We start from the raw sequence: 13,473 nt of genomic DNA, 5'->3' as shown, positions 1-13,473 counted from the left end.
TCTTAAGTATAGTCCACTTTAAAATGGCATTTTTTTTTCTTTGTGCATCTACTTGTGCTCTATCTTTTAGTAATGTAGATGGATGGTTCTTAGGGATCCTTAAGTACTTATAAATGGTTCTTTAGTCCTTTTAGTGGTCCTACTTGTAAGTGGTCAAGAAGTGGTACTCAATATTCTTTTTCACAGTGCTACAAAAGTACTTTTAAGTGGTCCTAAAGCACTATTCAATGTTCCTGAGTAGTTTTGTAGTACTTATAAATAGTTTTAAAGTACTATTACGTGGTCCAAAAGTACTACTTAGTGCTTCTAAGTGGTCCAGAAGTACTACTAAGTGCTTCTATGTGGTCCAAAAGTACTACTTAGTGCTTCTAAGTGGTCCAGAAGTACTACTAAGTGCTTCTATGTGGTCCAAAAGTACTATTAAGTGGTCTTGAGTCACTATTAAGTGGTCATGAAGTAGGCATGAAGCGCTCTTAAGTATACACCACTTTGCAATGACATTTTTTAATCTTTCTACATCTACTAGTGGTTTATCTTTTAGTAATAAAAGTGCAGTTCTTATTGTAATAGAGTACATTATTAAGCACTCATTAAGCATTTGTATGTGCTAATACATTCTTTGTTTCACTTATATAGGGCCATGACACCGAAAAAAGTCCAGGTGCTAGAAACTACTCTCTCTCTCTCTCTCTCTCTCTCTCTCTCTCTCTCTCTCTCGGGATCGCGTCGGATGAGTCAGAATTGGCTCCTTGGGATTGCTCCTACGACGTAAAAAGACTCTTCTTCTTCTTCTTCTTCTCTCTCTCGGCAATAGTCCTCAATTATTCCGAGACCAAAAACCGTGTGGGTGGCTCCAAAGCTATTAAAAGTACTACCTGAAAGTGCTTCAAAGCTATTAAAAGTACCACTTGAAAGTGCTTCAAAGTGTCTGAAGGTGTTGTAGTACTGCTATTATTTTGCTTGAATAAAAGTAAAGTACAAACCTGAGGCTCATCAATCAAATATATGGGATGCTTTTCAAAAGAATGTCTCCCCATCCTCTTGCAACAAACATTTTTTTGGTGGGGGATACTCGAGTTTCCTGTGTGATGTTGGTACTTATAGTTGCTATCTATGGCATGTTTGTAGGGGCAAGACTCCATCTTCTTGTAATTGTAGGCGAGCATTGGCTGCACAAAAGTTTCTATTATGGAGACCCAAAACCTTTGCTACCATTGACAAGCTGACATGTTTGTTGTTGCCAACTTCTCCATCGAAACCTGTAGACCTATTGTATCCAAGCTATTTTGGGCTATCTAGAAAAGGAAATTGCCCAATCATAACATGCATTTGCTATCAACATTTGGCAATCCTACTAGGGAATATGCAATTTTGTCCATTAGAAAAGCTAGTGGAGAATAAGAAAATCAACTTGGGTGAATGAGAAAGTTGCCAAGTGCAAGAACAAGATGTCAAATAAGATCCAAATAGAGAAGAGAGGACTATCTTGAAGGAGTTGAGATAACAAAATAAGGATCGAAACAATCAAAGAACAAGGACAATCCTTGGTTGAGGGTAGTGAACATGCCAATGCATCCTCTAGCATTAATGCTGAACAAAGAGAGGTAGAAGGGAGTGATTGAGGGAGTCAAAAAACCCCACCTCTAGCAATATTGGGTAAGTTTTGGCAAGGGTAGGGGAGAAAATCCACGTCCCCATCATCCCCCCATCACAAGGAAGAAGACCAAATCAAGAAGAGAGATTTGCGATGGAGAGAGCTGATAGATCTGATACAACCAACCCAAATGAAGCTAAGTATGCTGATAGAGGCGATCTATCTACCAATTTGACCGAGATGATAGAGGTGACCAAGTCAAAATCTCTTTGCCGGTCACCCAACTAGAAAGCCCAAACCAAGGAGCCAATGGAGTGAGAGGACCAAAGATAAGGATGAAGTTTCAAAACTTCCAAGGGAACAAGGGAGAGAATCACCATGCTCATGTTCAATATTTGCTAACAATAAGGCTCCAATAAGGCATCAGGGAGGACTACTTGATGTATTTCCCCACCACGTTTAGTGACAAGGTCATCAATTGGTTTAGAAACTTTGCTAAGACTTTGCCACTTGGGGCAAGTTGATGAAATATTTGGCCTAAATTGATGTCAGACTTGAAGGCATGAGCTACATGTGCTGGGGTGGAGCATGCTTAGAAAGCCTATGGGAAGCATGCCTTTGTGATAGAACTCAAGATCTTGGACTCTTTTGAGCTTGAGACACTACTCTCCCAAGGTTTACCCATGTGAGATATCCTACAAGATGTTAACTTTGGAAGCTCCCTTCTAGCTGCTTGATTGGATTGTCAAAATTGACAAAAATCTAAAAACTCTACAACTAAGTCCTTCAAACTAACTTGATCTTAGATGAGAATTCTATAAGAATAAAAAGTCTAGCTCTCTCCCTAAGCTACAAGATGAGCACAAGTGATGCTAAATCGAAGAAAGCATGGTCAACCATGGGATTTGATATCATGTTAAGGAAGTAGGGGAGAGTGGAGTACAGACAATATGTTAACTATACACTACTTGCATTATGAACATGAAGGAGACTATGTACATCATCCATTAGGTTAGGATTAGGGAGTGTTCCTATGGTCATCTATGGAAGTGTAATTTACTCTATTACTAATAGGGGGTGTAATGGTTGAATGGGATGAAGAAGGGATGCAATAGGTGTGTGTGAGAAATATGAAATAAAAAAATAAATTAATGTACATGGAGAAGTGTAAAGAATGAATTTACATTGAGAAATATTATACAATGCCTATAGGCTATCTCATGGGCTATCCATAGATGCCACTTATACCTTTGTATGAGCCTTGTAGGCCTATTTAGACTATTGGTATAGTTAGTTTATGTACATCTAGGTCAGTTATGACACTTAGTCCGGTTAGGGTAGTTCACCCTAGGGTTTTGTTATGTTGGCTCTCCCTTGAGCGTCCACACTTCAGTTTTGTAGCAATCTATTACAGCATCTTATTTTTCTCCATTGTGCTTCCATTGCTTCCGATACCCAACAATGGTATCAAAGCAGGTCGAGAATCCATTCCCTCAGCCATTGATAGCTTTCCCAAGCTGTTTGGCAGCCTTTGGAGCTCTCATTCTTGCTGGTCTTGCTGGTTTTCACACTGCCACGAGTGTTTGAAACCTTTCCAAGCACTTCTGTCGTGAAAAACCTCATTTTCTCGCAAGAAGACCGCACTTTGGAGCAACTCTCGTGAAGGGAACCATTTTTCGATGCATTTTTCAACTTGCTGCAGCAAAAAACAACCACACGTGAGCATTTACAACATCTGCACAAAATTTCGAACCTGTCAAAAAATAAAAAATTGAAAAAATCTATACATGTGTCAAAAATTGTACGAAAATCCATACTTCTGTCAGAAATTGTACGAAAATCTATACATCTATCAAAAAATTCTGTACTTCTATCCAATTTGTCAAAATTTCAGTACATTCACTGTAGTATGGGCTGCCTCGGGGTGTGTGCTAATCATTTCTCAAATTTTAAAGTATTTTGGAGCTGTTTCAAGTTGCATGCCAGCATTTCAGAGATGCCTCGAGCTATGTGCCAACATTTTGGAGCTTCCTCGAGTTGTGCCAGCATTTTAGAGCTGCCTCGTGCTGCATTCTGATGTTTGGCACTTTACACACATAGATTACATGGCTACAAAACTTGAAAATGATTGTGATGAGACATTGTATATCCTTGCGTTTATCTATTTTGTCTCTAATTCCCAAAGTCAATCATTTTATCTTCATGTGTAAGGTCAAGTATTTCATTTTCATGCAACTCTCTTTTAAAAAGTAAGATGTCAAACTCTCATTCCATTCCCCACATGATGATGATCAAACGAGCTCTTATGCAAATTGCACCATTTTAATATATAGGGGCATTTTCTATCCTATCCTTATTTTTATGTTGGATTTAACCTTAGCAACACAAATTCATTATCATTGGTACCCATCATATATTATGCATAAAGTGCTCCTATTAACAAAAAATCTCTAATCTTTTTTCTCACAAAATGATGTAATATCTTTACATTATGATGTCCATTATATGAGTAACAATCCCAATAGCTTTTACATTATGATGTCCACCATGTAAGGTTACAACCACAACGGCTTCTTCTTTTCAACGGCTTTCAAATTAGTAACCATATTGTATAGTTCTGATTTAGCCTTGAACCTAAAAAATACTCAAACCATCAAGTTACACTCTTCTTTTTTATATTTCAACTTGCATCCATTCATAAAATCTTCGTATAACATTTTATTTCCTAGTGGTTAAATTTTCAAGCATCTCTAACATGTTATTAACAAATTTAGCATAACTAGACCCCCTTGAATCCCAACAAAATCTTAAGTAGCATTCTGATTTCCCACCATTAAGTTGATTTCCCACCATCAAGTTGAACTCTATATTTCAAATTGCATCCCTTCATAAAAGCTCCTTAAATAATTTATTTCCTAGTGCTAAATTTTCAAACATCTCTAACATGCCATTAACGAAATTTAACTTAAGAGGACCCCTTGAATGCGAATCAAAATGCACACTTCAATTAAAATCCTTAATTAGTGTGGTAGTGGACATAGGCCCTAAGATTGTTAAACATATCATACCTAGTGTAACAAGGGCGTAACTACCATGCTCCTTCTGGCCTTTCTATTGCCTCTCAACTAGATGAGAGCGCTACCATTGGTCTCGTTCTGCTTGAAGTCAGAATCCATGCTAGATGCTGTGCTCTCTGCCTCTATTTAAGTAGTTCACTCAACTAAGTAATTTACAAGCTTAATTTTTTGTAGGCTAGTCATTCATCCTCGGAAGCATGCCTAGAGCTTACATAGCTCTCCTGGCTTTTATGAGAAACTGCTCGAAAATTTATGGAAGTTTCAAGGATTAGATATGGCAGCTGCTCCTGCATTACGAGCTCACCTGGCTATGGCATCTCCTGATTCCTGAATTTCCTGCCTCAGGCCATTCACTAAGGACTTGAAACCCATAGACGTAAGAGTTCATGTGTTCTGCAGCTTTGCAAGACGTTGCTATGGCTCAAGGAGGCAAACCCGTTGGAAACCCGGGAAGAAAAAAGGATCCATAAATTTGTTCTTGAAAATCCTTGTGTTGCCCCTTCGAAGTAAAGTTCACGACGTCCGTGATTCGGATTCTTGAGCCTGCGCCTCCTCCTTCGCAGATTCGCGGAACTTGGCGTAGATGTCTTTACTGTAGAATTTCCTCGTTCGCAACACCAGAACTACCGAGACCAAGCTCGCAAACAGGCTGACAGTCGTCATTATCAGGAACGTCAATCGAAAGCACTCCGACCCGTTGCACGTCAAATCCGAGCTCGCTATGCTCCTGGGGGCAGGCGCACTCGCTGCTTCGCTCAGGCTAAATCGACTTCCCGTCCCTGAGAGCAGCTGTGCTTGCTGCTTTCTTGCCTCTTTGTCATACAGATACCCTGCTACCCTTACATTGAGCAAGTAGGAACCTACTGGGCTTGCCACAGCTCCCAGGTTGTACAAAGTGGCGTAGTACTTGAGGCCAAAAAGCTCCGAGATCACGGCGAAGAGAAGGGGCCACTGTGCTCCGAAGCAAAAGCCAATAAGAATTGATGCTACATACAAGGATCCAGGCGTTGGGAACGCTATCAGCAGGTGCCCTGCACATGCTAAGGCCAGGACGATAGTGAGCATGAGAGTTCTTGGAAAGCGGTATTTATGAAGGAGAAACTCAGAGGAGAAGCCAGCGGCCACTCGACCGAGGAAGTTCCAAATGCTAATGAGGGACACAAATGTGGTAATGCTAATGCTGGAATAGCCAAGAGAGGCTCCGATTTGGCCCATGTTGTCGATAGCTGTGAGCGTTGCACCCACTCCACAAGTGGTCGCCACAAAAAGGATCCACATGTCGAGACTCACGAGGGCTTGCGGTATGGTGAAGTCGTCGCCGTGCTCCGGCCAATCGGAGAATAAATCTTTTCTGGTGACATTCACTCTACAGAAGAAGGATTGTTTGCTGATCTGGACTGTAGGTTCGATCCCAACAGAAGTTTTTGCGGACGCTTGATGTTGTTGCTGCAAGGCCATGCGAGAAGGGTAATTCGGCTGTTGATCCCCTTTGCCAGGGATCCGGCCAGCCTGGAGATTTAGGTGTAAGTTCGGAGATGATTTTGTTTGAGTAGCATCGCCCTGCGATGGCTCAGAGCCCTCCATTTGGCCGGCTCGAAGTTTCTCATCTTCGGGCTTGTCCCATTTGTGATCTGTGCTCTTGCCATTTTGAGAGACCTCTTTCGAATCAGAAGCTATCGTGGCGTGGGAGCGAGAGGCATCTGAGCGCAAATCAGGTCCTGACGCTTGGGTTAACGAAAGACTGCCCTGTGATCCCTCCTCCGCTTTTGATTTCTGTTTAAATTTCTCAAGCTCTGCCCGCACTGAAATCCACAAACTCGACACAACCAGAAGAACCGTAATGACTCCCATGGCCTTAAAGGTGGCCGACGATAGCGGAACCAAGTTCTCCACGATGATAATCGCCATGAGAAAGCCTGCCAATAGCAAGGCGAGGTAGAGGCACGCGTAGAAATGTTTGCCTTCGTTCTTATCCATCTCGGGTGTCATGGGGCGGATGAAAAACATGAACAATAAGGACACCAACGAAGGCAACCAGCCAACGAGCAAGATGACGCCCGTAGTATCCTGGCCATAGAGAGCGTGGTAGATTTGCGTGAAGATGGCACCGCTGAGGCCTACAAATCCCTTGAGCAGCCCGATAACAACACCTCGACTCTGAGGGAAGTTCTTCACGCAGGTCACCAGCACTCCAGTGTTTGCAAATGTCTGCGAGTTGGCACCCACGCACATATAGACATACATCTGCCACAAGCGAGGCCTCGCGATTTTGCCAGTTACAGCGAGCCAGATCATGAGGTAGCCGAACAGATTCATGCCTGCTCCAACACCGACCACTGCCCAAGCTGGCGTCACTTCGTTGATCAAGCCGGAGATGATGCCGACGTTGGCGCCGAGGTCCTTGAAGAAGCTGAGGGTATCGATGGTCTGCTGATCGTAGTGCAAGGCCTTTTTTATGGCGCCGGAGTAGATGCCAAAGATGTAAGTGGCACCAGCGCAGGACATAATGTAGAGGGAGAAGGCAACAACGATCCATCGTCCTGTGATGAAATGGAGGCAAAACTGCGAGAGCTGCTTCATCTCCATGATGGATGGGAATTGGGCGGACGAAGGGAAGCTAACAAGGATGCAGGCTTGGTACTGCGAGTGTTGGCACCGTTGAGGCGGCCATCATGGGATGATGTGGAGAGGTGCAGGATGGAGCTAGTAGCTAGGCGTGTACAGCTCCAGGACGAAAGATCTGGATCTATGGAGGATATATAAGATTGGATCCAGATTGGAGCTTCTGATGAATAGTTGCGATAGGACAGACTTGTGATGATAAGAAGATGGCGAGCCTAAAAATTCCAGACAGCTTCAGCAGCTATAGTTGCGTTCGTTGCTGCTGAAATAGTTGAAGATGGAGAGGACTGGGGAGCTTCGATGGCACATCGATAATAGCGACGATCCAAACGGCAAAAAATTCTAGTTGCCACTGTAGAGCCTAGCAGAACATGCAAAGCTGAGCTCAATATATATTATTGCAACGATCTGCCTGCTCCTAGAATCGTGTAAAGATCCTGCAGAACTTTGAATTATGAGGACAAGAGTCACGAGGTGACCACGCCGCCAACAAAGCTGTCCTCTGACGCAATTGCTATGCTCACGCAGACAACGCTTGAAATAACAACAACAAAATAAAACACACACACACACACACACACACAAGATATTAGATGGTGATAATTGATCGATTATTGCCGTCCACAATGTACAACGATAAGCGACACGACCCCGAAACATGTAATTTTTAATTCAGTTTACTAACTTGCCTAATTTTTTGATCACGTTTGATACCACGATGAGCTACATGGAGCCCATAAAATAAAAGAAACTTATCTCTTACACAAAAATAAATCATTTTTTATACGTCCCCCCGCCCCTCCCCCCCCCCCCAAATAAGCAATTTGTCAAAAAATTATTTTTATTTCTTAACTCTCGACCAACCCATGGTCCCGCTTAAGGTGCACCAGCACCTCAAGTGGTAGGGTGCCTGCGTGCCCGAGCAACTACCCTCATTCGAAAACTTGCCTGTACTTTAGTCTTTACACTAAAGGCTACTCAAAACTTGAACCCACATTTTACCGGTAAAAAATTAATTGCGTTCCAACCAATAAGATATAGATTAGTTATGTCACTTTCTACAATTATAGCAGGTAAAATATTAATTGCATTATAAGCTAACCAGTGGCAGCTCATGCAATTTGGGTATTCACTCGCTAAACTGGCTACATGTGTCCGATTCCTTTGGGAAGCTCCTCCTAGTTCACCATGGGTGTGTGACTACGTGTGTGTAAGGGGGTTTTTAAAAAAACATTAAACATTGATCTTCGTCAACAATGCCATTGATGTATTTCTTGTTAAATTACTCATGCCTAGAAATTCTCCACATTTTTTTCTTTTTTTCATATAAATTAGGCATATTGACGTGTTTTTTAGTGAATGGAAATCTATGATAGGACAAAGCTTTTCATTGGAAAAAGAAGGCTCATTTTGAACGTCATACACTAGATGGAGCATCTCTCTCAAAGGTCTTCTTAATGTTTATGCAAGACGGGCTCCACTATGGAGGGATCTTTGGAGGAAGAAAAGATCTTCCTCCTTAAAATTCAAAATCAACCTTCTTTTCCCAATGCAAAGCTTTATCATAAATTTTCATAATTTATCATGAAATACATCATATCTGCCTAATTTACATTAAAAAAGACAAAAGTCAAAAAGCTCCATTTCTAAGAACAAGCACCCCAATGACAATGAAATCGTAGTCAAATTTAGGCACTCTTAAGACTTCAAGCCCTTCCTTTCATCTTTCATTCACCTCCTCTACTATCAAAAATCACATATGTGCCACATACATTCACACCCAAACTCAAGCTTTGTGCGGGACTAGCACATATTATATGCCTCATGACATCATGCCTTAGCCTCCTCTCCTTTTGCCTCACCTTTCCCCCCTCTCCCTTTCCTCCCTTTGTCCTAAATTTGTAATCTATCCGTTTTCTCACCTTGTACCTTTTCAATGCTCAAAAAATGTAGCATCACACTTGAGAAGTTGGATTTTCATTACTTTTCTTTACACACACACACATTTTTTTTAAAGTGAAAGCTTTGAATGATTATATTACAAGGATAGTCACCTAAAAAAAGAGGCGCTAGAAAATACATCAACTGAAGATCTTAGTATAAGCCAAATATACATCGTGATCTATCTGGCAAGTCCGCAAGCAATCAAAGCAAGATTGCTGCAAAGAACGCTTAAAGAAAGCAAAAAAGAAAAATTGGGATCACTAAAGACTTTACAATTGCGGTCTATCCATAAAGTCCAAAGTCCCCAATAGCGAGCCCAAACAAAGAAAAGATGAAACTCCGTTTGCTATGGATGAAAACGAAAGAGCCAGAAAAATCTCCCAAATAGAAGAGTCAGGAATCTCGCTCGTAGCCTCTTTCAGAGAGAATCCAGATACTACTGAGAAGAAGGGCAATGCCAAAATAAATGAGGCACAATCTCCTGAGAAATCAGACACCAATGACATAAAGCAGGAGCAATGTGCCTACAGGCCAGCAATTGTCCATATGGAAAAATTCCCATAAGCACTCGCCATAAAAAAACATGTTGCCGAAGTGGAACCTTGTATGCCCAAAGTTGCCGCAGTCTTTTTCTCCACCACTGAGCTGGCCGATGCATTCGCCAAAGGTAATTACCCCTTTCTGAAACCCAGGGTTGAGGCAAAAGGATTTTGTATAATGCAGGCACAGTAATCTGAGATAGCCTCAAAGGACGAGAGGAGGACCCAAGTCCAATCCTCTAATCGATCCTGGAGTTCCAAAGGGGGAATCGGAACCAAAGGGGAAAGCATATAAAGTACAATTATAATGAGAACCCAAACCATACTGTGTGGCTGCTCGAAAAAAGGGAAGCATAGAGCCATCATCATGAATAACATCAGCAACAACATTGATCCCTTTAAAAGAAATAAAGTAAGAACCTGAAAGCTCACAAAGAATCATGCCATTCTAGGTAAGATAGAATATACTTCCTGTTGAGATATCGAGCTCCACTCATGATATGCCAGGGTGACCATTGTGCATTTACGTCACCGACTTGTTAGCTGCAGATGCGGTTGGTACATCGCCCATGAATAATAACTGGATGATAGCTATCCTTATGTACTCTAGTTCGTGGCTCAGTTAGTATGCCACCTTAGTTAGCTGAGTATGGTTTGAGACCCACATATAGGGTTCTTCTATTTCTTTGTACCAGAGTTCTTTTTGGCTTTCACAACTAAGAAGAGGAAAACTATTTTCAGCCTCCACCTTTGTGTGTATTCCCCTATTATGTATGTGAGAAAGCTGCAAGTGAGACTCCTTCCTTCTCTCGGGCACTATCTTCACATGGTATCAGAGCCTGGTTCGTGGTAAGGAGCTCAAGAAAGCAAACCAAGTTCGCAGTGTCCTAGTAAGGTGAGAAAGCTGCAAGTGAGACTCCTTCCTTCTCTCGGGCACTATCTTCACATGGTATCAGAGCCTGGTTCGTGGTAAGGAGCTCAAGAAAGCAAACCAAGTTCGCAGTGTCCTGGTAAGAGGACCAATGCTGCTTTCCTTTTTCATGTTTGGGAGCAAATCTCTGTAGGTAGCACAGCCGGAAAGTGCAAGAGTGCATTGTCTCAGATTGAGATGCCCTTTGCGATGTGGCGAGAGGGTAATATATGCTGCGGGAGCGAGCAAAGCCCTTGGTAACTTTATTTTTTTGATTCGAGGCCCATTTTGGAGGCGAAAGTTCTCCACAAGCACTGAGAAAAAGGCCCTGTTTTTGCTGTGCGAACATTGCTCTGCAAGTCAATGAAAAGTTACCGCAGAAATTGCATCGTATGCCTGTGCGCAGAGATACTCGGAGTTATAGAATCATCCTTATTGCCTATTGATGCAAAATCATCACTAGGAAGTGACTCTGTGGTCAAATATCACTTTCGTCAGTTTTGCATATTTGCCCGTGTGAGGCAGAAGCTGTGTTTTTTGCAGTGATAGAATATTTTGCAGTGTTTTGCAATGGCGTCTGATTCTCTTTCATAGATTGTCACTGAAAAGCTTGACAAGAACAACTTCTAAGCATGGAAGTTTAGAATGACAAATTTCCTTATGGGAAAAGGCTATTGGGAGTTCATTACAGAAAATGAAGAAGAACTAGTTCTTCCTAATGTTCCCAATCAACAGGAAACGCAAGCATTTAAAGGATGGCATGAGAGAGCCAGAAAAGTTATGTACTGGTTTTCTATTAGTATTTCGGATTCTATGATTGTGCATATTCAGGATGCAAGTATGCCAAAGGAGGCATGGGATACTTTGGCAAAAATGTACAGCACAAATACGCAAGCCAGGAAAATGCAGATCAAGCAGGAGTTGCACAATGTGTAGAGAGAAAATATGAGCATCAATGACTACCACATGAAGGTGAAGAAAATTGCAGATGCACTTGCTTCCATTGGGTCGCCAGTGGAAGATGATGATTTAGTTTCTGTGACCTTGAATGGTCTAGGAAAGGATTATGCACAGTTCCGGACATCCATTGCCGTCCGTGAAAAATTTCCTGATTTTGAGGAGTTGTTTGCTCTTCTAATTTCTGAAGAGTAGAGAAATGGTGGTGCATCTTCTTGAGGGTGCTGTAGTCACTTGGAGCAGCAAGAAACAGCCTACAGTTGCCTTGTCAAGCACAGAGGCTGAGTATAGGGGTGCAACAATGGCTGCATGTGAGGTAGCTTGGTTGCATAAGCTACTTTATGATATGCATCAGTCTACAGATGGGCCAGTTGTCATTTATTGTGACAACATGAGCAGTATACGCTTGGCAAATAACCTAGTCTATCATGCTAGAACAAAGCACATTGAGGTGCATTATCTCTATGTGCGGGAGAAGGTTTTACTAGGTCTTATTGATCTAGTTTATGTCAGCACAGAGGATCAGGTAGCTGACATATTCACGAAGACATAAGGCATAGAGAAGCTACGCAAGTTCAGAGACATGCTTGGTGTGCAGGAATTGGGATTGAACTCGAGGGGGAGTGTTGAGATATCAAGCTCCACTCGTGATATGCCAGGGTGACCATTGTGCATTTATGTCACCGACTTGTTAGCTGCAGATGCGGTTGGTACACCGCCCATGAATAATAGCTGGATGACAGCTATCCTTATGTACTCTAGTTCATGGCTCAGTTAGTATGCCACCTCAGTTAGCTGAGTTTGGTTTGAGACCCACATATAGGGTTATCCTATTTCTTTGTACCAGAGTTCTTTTTGGCTTTCACAACTAAGAAGAGGAAAACTATTTTCAGCCTCCACCTTTGTGTGTATTCCCCCATTGTGTATGTGAGAAAGCTGCAAGTGAGACTCCTTCCTTCTCTCCCACTATCTTCACACTTCCAACCAAGAAGCAAGTTGGAGACCATAGGGCAGCCATGCAAAGTGCCATTAATGCACCCAAGCAAGAAATCCCATTGAGTGGGTTGCCAATGACCAAAAGCAGGAAAACTGATATGTGTGACTAGAGATTAAATCATGAGAACACACACACACACACACACACACACACACACACACTTCCTACACCTTTCTTTTGTTTAGATCTTGGCCCCCCTCTTTCCCCACCTACAACCTCCCCTTTTTCATACCTCCTATTTTTTTCAAACTCCTTTAATTTCCCTTTCAACCCCTACACACACACACACACACACACACACACACACACCTCCTAACCCTTTCTACCTTTAATTTCAAACCTAGTTCCTTTGTATTCCCACCTTAAACCTGCCCAAAACAACACCCCCCCACTTCCTCCCCTTATTTTTTTTAAATCCCTTTTAATCCCCCCCCCTACCTTTTTTTCTCATCTTCTTTAATTTCCCCTATTTCCTTCTACAATTTATTCTTGTTAACTGCCCTCTACTTTTCTTTTATTAAAAAATATTTTTCTCTATCACTATTTTTTTCTTTATTTTAATCTTATTTTTTTTCTTTAACCCCCCCCCTTTTTTTCTTATTTACTCTCCCTCTTTTTTCATTCCCCCCCCCCCCTCTCGAATTTGTAGCCCCCCCTTTTTTTTGAACTACTTGTTCCATTTTTCTATTATCTCTAAAATATTTTCTTATTTTTTCATAAAATTTTCCTATTACCTTTTTCCATAAATCCCCCTTTATTTTTCCTTATTTTTCCCTAATTATTTCTTGTCTTCTTTAACTATATCTTATTTTTTCCTTATTTCTTCTCATTTT

General features: G+C 41.7%; 1 protein-coding gene across 1 annotated transcript; it reads right to left on the bottom strand.

The window, feature by feature from the left end:
• Window positions 1-4,631: 4,631 nt before the first annotated feature.
• Window positions 4,632-7,616, bottom strand: LOC147886439 (protein NUCLEAR FUSION DEFECTIVE 4-like). The gene has a single exon (XM_087395354.1). It carries the CDS (start codon window positions 7,255-7,257, stop codon window positions 5,185-5,187), a length of 2,073 nt encoding a protein of 690 aa, XP_087251480.1. The 5' UTR covers window positions 7,258-7,616; the 3' UTR covers window positions 4,632-5,184.
• Window positions 7,617-13,473: the final 5,857 nt, after the last annotated feature.

This window comes from Dipteris shenzhenensis, chromosome 24 (assembly GCF_047967505.1).
Source record: "Dipteris shenzhenensis isolate YYH24624 ecotype China chromosome 24, Dip_SZ_1.0, whole genome shotgun sequence".
In the NCBI taxonomy this organism is placed as follows: domain Eukaryota; kingdom Viridiplantae; phylum Streptophyta; class Polypodiopsida; order Gleicheniales; family Dipteridaceae; genus Dipteris; species Dipteris shenzhenensis.
Note: the sequence above shows the minus strand (reverse complement) of the source record. Positions and strands in the feature narration are given on the sequence as shown.

What these genes read in the sequence shown, in the direction of transcription:
- LOC147886439 (XM_087395354.1), bottom strand. Translation starts at nt 7,257, where the DNA reads ATGGAGATGAAGCAGCTCTCGCAGTTTTGCCTCCATTTCATCACAGGA.